This window comes from Solea solea, chromosome 17 (assembly GCF_958295425.1).
Source record: "Solea solea chromosome 17, fSolSol10.1, whole genome shotgun sequence".
Taxonomy (NCBI): Eukaryota; Metazoa; Chordata; class Actinopteri; order Pleuronectiformes; family Soleidae; genus Solea; species Solea solea.
Genome location: NC_081150.1, coordinates 20,648,732 through 20,660,571, shown reverse-complemented (window position 1 = coordinate 20,660,571; position 11,840 = coordinate 20,648,732). Strand labels below are relative to the sequence as shown.

Genomic DNA, 11,840 nt, shown 5'->3' with positions numbered 1-11,840 from the left:
TGTTATTTTAGTGTTCCCTTTATTTTTTAGACCAGTGTGTGTGTATGTATGTATGTATGTATATATATATATATAAAAAAATAAGCTCACATTATAAATAATAATATCGTTTATTATTGTAGGACTAGTGTGGTACAGCGCCCCCTGCAGGGCCGCTCCCTCTGCCGGGCACTATTTACCCAACTCGTGACGTCACGGGGCCAGTTTCCCAGGATCGCTGCGGGAGTCGGAGGCGGAGAGGCGGGGAAAGTGTGGCCCAGGCTGCCGGAGCGGACACCTATCAGCGGGAGACACCGGCGGCTCGGCTCCTCTTTTTTTCTACAGGGATTTTATTACTATTCTCTTTATTATTATTATTTTGGCCTCCTCCACAGCGACAACTCCCGGGACTTTAACCCGCAGACGAGGTGAGTGTCTCCGGCGACGGAATGTTGAGCTCCTCGAGCCGGGGATGTTAGCTAGCAGACGGGCTACAGCGCTGAGCAGCGTCCCGGTGTTAGCAGCCGCTACTGTCACAACACAACATTCCCGTTTCATCCAGGAAGGAAACGCGTCCACGCAGAGCTGAGGCACAAAATCCACGACACCACGGGGATTTAGCTCACATTTTAACACGCCGGGTTTGTTCAGGTCCTGCGGTTTTAAACGCATTTAAACCGTGCGTGTTTTTCCTCCCCTGGCTTTGTTGAGAGGAGGCGACGCCAGACTTCCTTCACATTACCCGTAATTTAAGATCAACTGGTGCTAATTAGCAGCACCTGTTGCAGAATACGATGTATAAGGTGTGTTTTGATAAACACGTATAACATGGTAAAATTCGGCTTATTACACCTGTCTTTTTATGAGCGAATTCTCAACTTATTCTCATACACTCACCTTTTACCTACTCTTGCTCTCACGTCTACATGGGTGTATCTGCTAGTGGAAGAGCGTAGTTGAAACGAACGTCAAGCAAAATTTAAAAAGTTCGATTATAAGTGGCTGTTGCCTCCTCGGTGATTAAACTCAAGCCGAATTGAGGAGAAGAGTTTCCCAAAGCGGAGAAAAGTGATGATTCATTGTTCATACAGCACGGTGGGCTCAGTTCACCGAGGCGAATCTAAAATTTCAAATTTTTTCAATAGGGTTTCGGCTCAGCGGTGAGATGGTGTGTGTAGGCAGGCAGCAGGACGGGCACTTAGCACAAGCCTGAGATGAAACAGTGTTCAGTGGTGCGTTCATGACACAGCGAGGCTGTGGTGGTGGTGCAGATCCAATATGTCAGATATATCACACGCCTGCGGCCTACACACACACACACACACACACAGCTGAGCCTGGGAACAAGGATCAATGGACATGCTTTGCATGAGAAAAAAACCCTTGTGAAGCTGCTGGTGGGTTTGGCCTTTGTGGTTATTGTGATGTTCTCTCCTGAGCCGTGATGATGATGATGATGACGACGATGATGAAGATGATAAAGTGGTGCTCTGCTCTTTGTGTTTGTGTTGCACGGTTACATAAGAGGCTCTCAGTGGTCATTGTGTTTGTTCCAGTTCACTGTTAATGGTCGTCATCTGTTGTTTTCATGTCTCTGTGATGTGTTGAAACACCTGTGTTTTTGTCGTATGAGGCACTGTCACATAGTCTTTATCTCACTGTGAGACAGACTTTTCCAACAGGAAACTGAAGTTTGTAAACCACTCACTCTACCACACCAAAACCCATAGAGAAAATCAGTGATTTTAGCTCTCGGGGACACAGGAGCTGCCGGTCTACTGCTGCCTCGTGTGGTCAGCCTGTGTCACTTGCTTAATGTTGAATGATGCATTTTAAAAGCCGAATTGACATAATCAGACATTTGAACTTCGTGATGGAGGCAGCAGTGGATCAACAACTCCTGTGTGTGTGTGTGTGTGTGTGTGTGTGTGTGTAATGTTAAAATCACTGATTTTCTCTATGGGGTTTGGTGTGGGAGAGTGAGTGCTTTACAAACTTCAGTTTCCTGAAGTCTGTCTAACAGTGAGATAAAGACGTGAATTTAAGCAACTGAAAATATAAAGGCAAATATTATATGTTTTGTTGATTAATGAATTTAAATTATCCATACAAAATCTAAATTTTCTACTCGACGTAGAAAAGAGTAGCAGTTCACTCCGTTTATTTACGGTCTCTGCTTATTTGCGGCGTCTGCTGTAACTTCCAGGTCAAACCTCGTACAAAACATCGGCACCCAGTTTCACGTCTACTCGTTGTAGTTTGCTGTAACAAGACAACAGTTCCCATGATCCCACGCTGCTTTCTGGCATCCTCAAACCTCAAGTCTTTTGTTTTATTATCGTTTTGATGCCCAGAGGCAGGAGTTACATACTATGCCTTTAAGCTGATTTTCTGAAATATCCCTTTAAAGGAAGTGTGTGTTCCCGTTATCTAAGAGGACTTTAACTTTTAACCTCCTCTCACCGCGTCCCTCTGTTTTTTATGACACCATTGTTGCTTCACGTTGCAACAGGAAGTGGTTTTATTGTCACAGGAAGTTCTGGGATCAAAGTTCTCCTCAGGAGATGATCCTCGAGGTGTGTGTGTGTGTGTGTGTGTGTGTGTGTGTGTGTGTGTGTGTGTGTGTGTGTGTGTGTGTGTGTGTGTATGTGCTGATTGGATTAGCTGGATATGGAGAGGCTGCAGTCATGTGACTATTGTGAGCGTAGCTGCTGCTGGTGGCGTCCAGCGTGAGCGGCTCATGTCCAAGTGACATTTTTAAATTTTCCAATACCATTAATCGATTCCTAACACAAAGGACTGTTTTGATAATGTTTTAATTGATTTAAAGCAGGCTCTTTTGTTTATTCAGCTTCTTTAATGTCAATATTTGATGAGTCCTTTTTTAGACTTTTATTTTGAAATGGATTGAATCTTAAAGTCTACGATATCTTTAAGAACATGTTTCACGTCTTTATCGCACTGTTAGACTGACTTTTCCTACAGGAAACTGAAGCTTTAGCTCACAGGACACAGGAGCTGCTGGTCTACTGCTGCCTCGTGTGGTCACTTTGTGTCACTGAGGTCAATCCTAACGCGAGATCTCTGAAGCCGAATTAGTGAAATAAGTGTGTGTGTGTGCTGTGATGTTAAAATCACTGATTTTCTCTGTGGGCTTTGGTGTGAGTGAGTTTACAAACACCCGTTTCCAGCCAGAAAATTCTGTTTAATGGCTACTTTAATATTGGTTTAATAAAATCAACATCGGTTTAAGTCTACGGTGTCTTAGCAATGTGTTCACCTCTTCATGTCGTCATTTGAAAACATTTTCCAGCTGGAAACTGAAGTTTGTAAACCACTCACTCTCCCACACCAAAGTCCATAGAGAAAATCAGTGATTTTAACATCACAGCAGTTCAGATGTCTTATTTTGTCACTTCGGCTTTTGAAATCCTTCACTCAGACTTCCCTCAGTGACACAAAGTGACCACACGAGGCAGCAGTCGACCAGCCGCTCCTGTGTCCCTGTGAGCTAAAATCACTGATTTTCTCTATGGGCTTTGGTGTGGGAGAGTGAGTGGTTTACAAACTTCAGTTTCCTGTTGGAAAGGTGTGTGTTGAAGACATCGTAGACTTAAACTGACGTAGATTTTATGATTTGAGTCGGTTGTTAAGAAGTTAAAATCTGGTTCTCTTGTCTTTGGCAGAGCTGCCAAATATCTCTGTCTCAGACACTTTTACCTGGTGTCACCTACTTTCTCTTTACACACAACAGGATCCTGTTTCTGTCGATGATACAGCAATGAGGGAGGAGGGAGGAGGGGTGAGGACACTCCTCCCTCTTCCCTCCCCCTCTCGTCAGTCTTTCTAATGAGAGGAATATGAGCTGAATTAGTCGGGGCATGTTGAGCAGCCACAGACCACAGCAGAGAGTCCACTTACACACTCACTGTGAACCTGACCTCATCACACTGTGAGGGGGGCGGAGCTTCCTGAAGGAGCCCACTTTGTTGTTGTTGTTATTGTTTCTCTCACACACACACACACACAGTCAACAGCAGTCACATGGACACAGAAGTCGCTCAGTTTTCTGTTTGTGTGAAAACAAACTCTGTTATCTCTGTCTTCTCCTGTCGTTCATGTTCACGCTGTTCCTCAGTGTCTTCATTGTCCTCAGTGTTTCCAGTGTCTTCTTCAGTGTCTTCTCAGTGTCTTCAGTGTCCCCAGTGTCTTCTCAGTGTCTTCATTGTCCTCAATGTTTTCAGTGTCTTCTCAGTGTCTTCTCCGTGTCTTCATTGTCCTCAGTGTCTTCATTGTCCTCAGTGTCCTCAGTGTCTTCTCTGTGTCTTCATTGTCCTCAGTGTCTCCAGTGTCCTCAGTGTCTTAATTTTCCTCAGTGTCTTAATTTTCCTCAGTGTCTACAGTGTCTTCTCAGTGTCTCCGTGTCCTCAGTGTCTCCAGTGTCTCCAGTGTCTTCAGTGTTGTCCTCATTCAAATGAACCAAACCCATCAGAATTATGTTATTATGAAGGTGAGGCCTGTAACCCTAGCAACAGTGAGGGCAGCTGGTGTGCGCTTGTGGATTCCTGTGTGTGCCTGTGTGTGTGTGTGTGTGTGTATGTGCAGGACTTTGACCTCAGTTTCCTGCTCTTAAATATTCAGACCTGTCAGAGTTGTCTCTGCTGTTGCCACAGTTTTACTGCTCTGAACTTTGGACTTCACTGTTCACTGCTGCTTTCTTCTCTCTCTGTGTGTGCGCGTGTGTGTGTGCGTGTGCGCATGCGTGTGAGCGTGTGTGTGTGTGTGTGTGTGTGTGTGTGTGTGTGTGCGTGTGCGCATGCGTGTGAGCGTGTGTGTGTGTGACTTGCACTGTTTAAAGAGACCGTTCAGGTTTTTCAAGTGTGGTGGAATCAGGTATTGACAGTTGAGCGCCCCCTTCTGTTGAGAACCTGGGTCACCCCCGACTTTAGATAGACTTTTCCAACAGGACACTGAAGCTTGTAAAGTCACTCACTCTCCCACACCAAAGCCCATAGAGAAAATCAGTGATTTTAAGTTGTTGATCCACTGCTGCCTCCATCACTAAGTTCAAATGTCTTATGTTGTCACTTCGGCTTTTGAAATCCTTCACTCAGACTTCCCTCAGTGACACAAAGTGACCACACGAGGCAGCAGTAGAGCAGCAGCTCCTGTGTTCTGTGAGCTTAAATCACTAATTTTCTCTATGGGCTTTGGTGTGGGAGAGTGAGCGACTTTACAAACTTCAGTTTCCTGTTGGAAAAGTCCGTCTCACAGTGAGATAAAGTCGGAACATGTTCTTAAATCGTCTCAGATTGAATTCACGTGAATTCTGTGTAATTATCTGGGTTTACAATCTTTAGATTTTGCTGAAGCAGCATTTTTTTGTCATTATGATGATGTTCAACTTTTCAGCTTCACGTGATTTTTTTTTTATTTTCGTCAGACTTTGACTGCGGGAGAGTGACTCCTGTCAATCTTTAAACCGTGCCACGAGCTTGACCTTTCACCTCTGCTGAAGTCATCACAAACCAACTGGTGAAAAAAAAAAATCCAGTAAAATAACTTTTCCAGTCTGTAAAGTCAGTGAACGCATCACCGAATCTCTCTCTGTGTTTAAACCACGTGACGTGATGAATGCTGGTCACACGTCGTCCGTCTCACACTCAACAATCGTGTGTTTGTGTGGACACAGAGCGACACATGCTGCAGCTCCAGCCTCTGCTCTGATCTCTGCTCATGTACAGTTCTAACACGAGTCACCGCCCAGAGTTCTCTCTAATGTAATGTAATATATGGATTTGAGCTCCCATGGAAAGTTTCTGGGATTTGTGCCCCTGCTGTGTTGGCATGTGTCAGTCTGTGGTCGCTGAGTGCTGTCCTGTGTCGTCCTGTGAGGTCACGCTGCGTCCTCTTTAAAAACATGCCCGCTCTGTTTGTATCTGTGATGTTTCACGGCCTCACACAGAGACGTTTATTCAGCCGCTGAGCTGAAATCACTCTGAGGATTTACATATTTGGGGCAGAGTGTGGAAATAGATTGGTTCCGTGTCCCTTTTTAGCGTCGTTAATGTGACGGCGGGCGAGTGCTGCTGCTGCTTTAGTCCATTTAGTCCAAGTAACTCGTTTTAAAATCATTTTTTTATCTTTAAAGAACAGGAAAGTTTATCTGTTTGGAAAACAAAGACTGGAGCTGCAGCATTTTCTGTTTGTTTCTTTCATCTCAAAACACAGTGTGACACAGTGTGTGACCTCTGTGACCTCTGTGACCTCTGTGACCTACCTGCAGTGTAATCCGGTTTGTTTACATGAACTCAGTGTCACACAGCGATCAATGCTGCTGCGGTGGCGGCGGTACAAGAGACATTTGTCCTCACAGTAATGACAGATTATTGTCCCTAATTGATTCTCTGAGTGTCTTTTAGTGTGGAGCTCAGACAGTAAAGTGACTGTTGGAGGTGATTACTCAAAGTTCCCACGGAAAACACGGGGCTCTCAGCGAGTGTGTTCAGTCTGGCAGGAAGCCACGGCTCCTGCTGTTTCTGGGAAACACTCTGCGATAGTCTGCGATATCTTTTAAGAACACGTTCACGTCTTTATCTCACTGTGAGACAGACGTTTCCAACAGGAAACTGAAGTTTGTAAACCGCTCACTCTCCCACACCAAAGCCCATAGAAAATCAGTGATTTTAGCTCGTGGAGACACAGGAGCTGCTGGTCCTCTGCTGCCTCGTGTGGTCACTTTGTGTCACTGAGGTCAATCTGAGTGAAGGTTTTCGAAACCCGATTTGACAAAATCAGACATTTGAACGTAGTGATGGAGGCAGCAGTGGATCAACAACTCCTGTGTGTGTGTGTGATGTTAAAATCACTGATTTTCTCTATGGGCTTTGGTGTGAGAGAGTGAATGGTTTACAAACGTCAGAAAAGTCTAACAGTGAGATAAAGACGTGAACATGATCTTAAAGATATTGTGCACGCTAAGATTCAATCTATTTCAAAATAAATGTCTAAAAATTATGTAAATTTAATTGGAATATTTTTCCTGCTGGTGTAAATGTCATATTTAGTATTTTATCTACTTTATGTTCTTTATTTTTGACTCTATCATTTTGAACTTTTGTTTTTAAAGCTAATTTAATAATAAAGATACTAATAAAGTGATGTTTTTCTGGTATCTGACGTAAATGTCTTAAAGGCTCAGTTTGTGACTGCTCTTGTTCTCCAGACTCTTCAGAGTGGTGCGATGGAGGATGGGAAGCCGGTGTGGGCTCCGCACCCAGCAGACGGGTTCCAGCTGGGAACCATCGTGGACATCGGAGCCGACAGTCTGACCATCGAACCTCTGAAGCAGAAGGGGAAGGTGAGTGTGAGTGTGTGTGTGTGTGTGTGTGTGTGAGTGATCAGTCTTTACTGCTGTCAGGTTACAGGTCAACACACAGTCCTAGTGATTTATTTCATTCATTTATTGTATTGTTGATCACATGTTTTAATAATATTACAAATATTTTTTTACGACAGGTTTTTGTAAATTTATGACAATTAGTTACAATCTGGGAGTTTTGATATAGGTCACAGGTTTTTGTAAAATGTAAAAATGTTTTGCTAATAAACTTTTTTCATACTAAAAGTCATTTTCGTAAAATTACCGACATTTGTGACATTTTTGGTAACTTTTTTAACATGAGTTAAATTACAAAAATTAGTTACAATTTGGGATTTTTTTGACATAAGTAACAGGTTTTTGTACAATATGTTTTTTGCTGATAATAAAAGTCATTTTCATAAAATTACCTGAATTTGTTACATTTTGGTTATTTTTTTAATTTAAGTAACAAGTTTTTGTAAAATTACGAGTAGCGATGTATGTTTGTTGTTTGACAGCGTTAGTAATATTTTTGTGACATTGAATCTGTTTGTCCTCGTTGAAGATGAGATGTTGTGAATATGAACCAGAATCTAAAATAACTTTATTAGAGCTTTTTACAGTCATCACAGTGATATTGTGTGAATGTGTTATTTTGATGCTGATTATCTTCAGAAGCAGCAGCAGCAGCAGCAGCTTTAGCTCTAGCAGCAGTTTAAGCAGCAGCAGTTTTAGCATCAGCTTCAGCAGCAGCAGCTTTAGCAGCAGCTTCAGTAGCAGCAGCTTTAGCAGCATCAGTTTTAGCAGCAGCAGTTTTAGCATCAGCCTCAGCAGCAGCAGTTTTAGCAGCAGCTTCAGCAGCAGCAGCAGCTTTAGCTCTAGCAGCTTCAGCAGCAGCAGTTTTAGCAGCAGCATCAGCAGCAGGTTTAGCAGCAGCAGTTTTAGCATCAGCTTCAGCAGCAGCAGTTTTAACAGCAGCTTTAGCAGCAGCAGCTTTAGCTCTAGCAGCAGCTTTAGCAGCAGCTTCAGCAGCAGTTTTAGCAGCAGCAGCTTTAGCATCATCTTCAGCAGCATCATCTTTAGCAGCAGCAGCTTCAGCAGCAGCTTCAGCAGCAGCAGTTTTAGCAGCAGCAGTTTTAGCAGCGTGTTAATGATTAAACACGTGGCCTCAGCAGCAGTAAAGCACCTTCACAGACTCACTGGTCCGCCTGCAGGTCACAGCAGGTTATTGCAGCCTGTTCTGAAGTCAAGTGGCTCTTCAGCTCTTTACCTTTGATTATCTCCAGTTTTTTCCCCATTAATTCACTCTTCCACTGACACTGAGTGTCGATCGGCCTCGGCAAAGCTTTTAATGTCACTGAGAGTCTCCCGTCGCCACGGTAACCCTGTCTCTGAGTGCCGAGAGCATCCTCATTGATTTGTGTTTGCCGCGAGACAATAAAACACTTGACTGTGGCTGTTTCAGACGTTTATTTCAATTATTCAAGTTAATATTTTCTCTTTTCATCCACTGACATGATATTTTTCTGCAGTTTGATCAGGTGACATATATTACTCCTCCTTCTTCTCCTCCTCCTCCTCCTCCTCCTCTGATCTTTGAACTTTGTATAAATGACACCATGTGCAGTTAATGAGTGTCTTTTACTTTAATGGACAAGTTCACAGAAGTCACACGAGGCTTTTAGTGCCTTTTTACTGACTCGTGGTTTATAAAGAAATCATATCAGACGGACATGGAATAATGTTTCTGGGCAAGGGAGCGCGTTCTTCCTGTTCCTGTTCTAAAGTCCCACAGATTTAAAAAGGTTGTGGTCACGACAACCACCAGAGTTTTTGAACATGACCTCAACTCAACAGGAAGTCGGACATTTTGAATTATGAGTGTGAAAAATCCTAGTTTTTCTTGCACAGGAAGTGTTCTTTTCTTTATTTAATCCACTTTCTTCTTACTCTAATCATTTGTGGTAGGCTGCACACTAAGAAGCTCTTAATCGCAGTTTTTTATTTTGTTGTCCATCAAAGTTCTTTATGACGGTAAAACTGCGGTAACACAGATGTGAGTAGACGGCCATGACGTTTTTGCGTCATTTGCATTGAGATTTTTCAGACTGATGTCACCTGACATCATGGAGCTCAAGGACATTAGACGAAAAAAACCAAAAAAACAAGAAAATTATAAGAATAAAGTCAAGCGAGTACGTTATTGTGACTTAAATATCATGAAATTGTTACTTATATATCGTGATAGTATTGCGACTTAAATATCACGACAATCTTGCGACCTAAATATTGTGACTTAAATATCGTGACTTAAATAATGTGATGATATCGTCACTTAAATGTTGTGATAATATCGCGACTTAAATATCATGATAACATTGTGACTTAAATATCGTGACTTAAATAATGTGATAATATCGTCACTTAAATATCATGATAACATCGTGACTTAAATATCGTGATAATATCGCGACTTAAATATCATGATAACATTGTGACTTAAATATTGTGACTTAAATATCGTGACTTAAATAATGTGATAATATCGTCACTTAAATATCATGATAACATCGTGACTTAAATATCGTGATACTATCGTGACTTAAGTAACGTGATAATATTGCGACTTAAATATCCTGATGATATCGTATTGTGGCGTCTCAAAAATAATAAAAACATTTTGTAACTTATTCCATTTTATTTGGAAAATGTTTTTTTTCTAATTAGTGACGTCAGCTTCTTCAGCGCCGTGAATCCTAAACGCTTGAATAACAAACAGTTCAGATGTTGTCAGAGAGTTTCCGCTGTGAAGCAGAACAATGTTGCGTCTGTTCAGCTGCAGCCAGTTTGTGCCAGTGTCTGATGATGATGATGATGATGATGATGATGATGATGACGTCTGGAGAATGGCAGAGTGTGTTATTAACCCACACTCACACTGTCAGACTCTCTCTGTTTGTCGGTAAAAGAGAAAAACTAAAGGTTTTATGTTAAATATGTTCAAAAAATCGCAGAGTGTTCTTTAAAAACACGTGATAGTCTTCAGTGAAACCAGATCTGAGACAGTCTGGACCGGTGTGGAGTCGGGATTGTCATATTTGTCAAGATAACAAAATCGTATAAAATAAATTTTTTAAATCGTCCGTGGGGCCACAGATACTGATGCTGGCGGACCAGTTTTGGCCCATGAGCCACCAGTTGTTCTCCACTGCTTGAGAGCATAGCAGTAAATATTTTGACATTATCCCGTACGGTAAAGATTTAAAGAAGAGTGTTCCTGGTGGTTTTTGGCTCTGATTTTTCAGCAGACACCGACAACGCTCAAGTCTCTGCAAGTTAATTTTTCCTCCTCTTTGTGATTCACGAAGACACTGAGAACACATGAGATCACATGACCTGGAGTTAAAGAACTGAAAGAGACACACCGGTGTCAGGTTCCTCAGGACTGCTGCACGTTCTCTGATTATCGGCCCAGCGTCTCCTCCATGTTCTCGTCTCTGTTCTTCTCACACGGTGGCTCAGCGTTTGTGGAATCCGTCCAGTCTGGGCTGAGAATGTGGAACATGCCACCACTGGAAAGAATGAATCGCGTGTACGTCACCTTCTTGGCCGAGCGCTGCCTCTTTAAAAGTAGTTGAGATTAAACACCAGCAAAACCTCCAGGGCTCAAACTCTCGAGTCACGTGGGCGTCGTAAAAACCCTCTCACATTAGTCCAACATGGCTTTAATTTGAGGAATGTGTGAAACGGGCCTCGCAGCTTCAGGCACAACATGATTCAGAAGCTGTTTTGATGTCTGGAAGATTGCCTGAGAATCCTCGGGAATCCCCAGGAGGCACCGTGGTTCTGAGGCTCCAGAACAGAGCCAGAGGATCATGTCTGAGGATCATCTGGAGAGGGTCCTGGGGATTCTCTGAGGATCATTTGGAGAAGGTCATGGAGATTCTCTGAAGATCATCTGGAGAAGGTTCTGAAGATTCTCTGAGGATCATCTGGAGAAGGTCCTGGAGATTCTCTGAAGATCATCTGGAGAAGGTGCTGAAGATTCTCTGAGGATCATCTGGAGAAGGTCCTGAAGATTCTCAGAAGATAATCTGGAGAAGGTTCTGAAGATTCTCTGAGGATCTTCTGGAGAAGGTTCTGAAGATTCTCTGAGGATCATCTGGAGAAGGTTCTAAAGATTCTCTGAGGATCATCTGGAGAAGGTTCTAAAGATTCTCTGAAGATCATCTGAAGAAGGTTCTGAAGATTCTCCGTCCACGTCTTTAATCATCAGAACATTATCTATGACCCAACAGAAACCTTTTATCACAACTGAGTCTGTAAGATTTGTCTCAATTGCTAAATTAATAAATTATTTTCATCATCCATCAGTCAGTACTTATTAAAAAAAAAATGTTTTGCTTCATAAAACAAGGAAATCATTCAAAAGTAATAAGAAAATAATTCAGCTGAACAAAATCAGCTCGTTTTAAATATTACAAATTATTATTATTGT

The 11,840-nt window shown here is 42.4% G+C and overlaps 1 protein-coding gene across 6 annotated transcripts in view; it reads left to right on the top strand.

The window, feature by feature from the left end:
- The first annotated feature begins 222 nt into the window (after positions 1-222).
- Positions 223-11,840, top strand: part of myo6a (myosin VIa) — a 67,135-nt gene continuing 55,517 nt past the window's right edge. For all 6 annotated transcript variants that reach the window (XM_058612667.1, XM_058612666.1, XM_058612665.1 and 3 more), the window contains exons 1-2: positions 223-407; positions 7,205-7,339. In XM_058612667.1, coding sequence (XP_058468650.1) covers positions 7,223-7,339 — 117 coding nt within the window. In that variant the 5' untranslated portion in view covers positions 223-407; positions 7,205-7,222. The remainder of the gene's footprint in view (positions 408-7,204; positions 7,340-11,840) is intronic.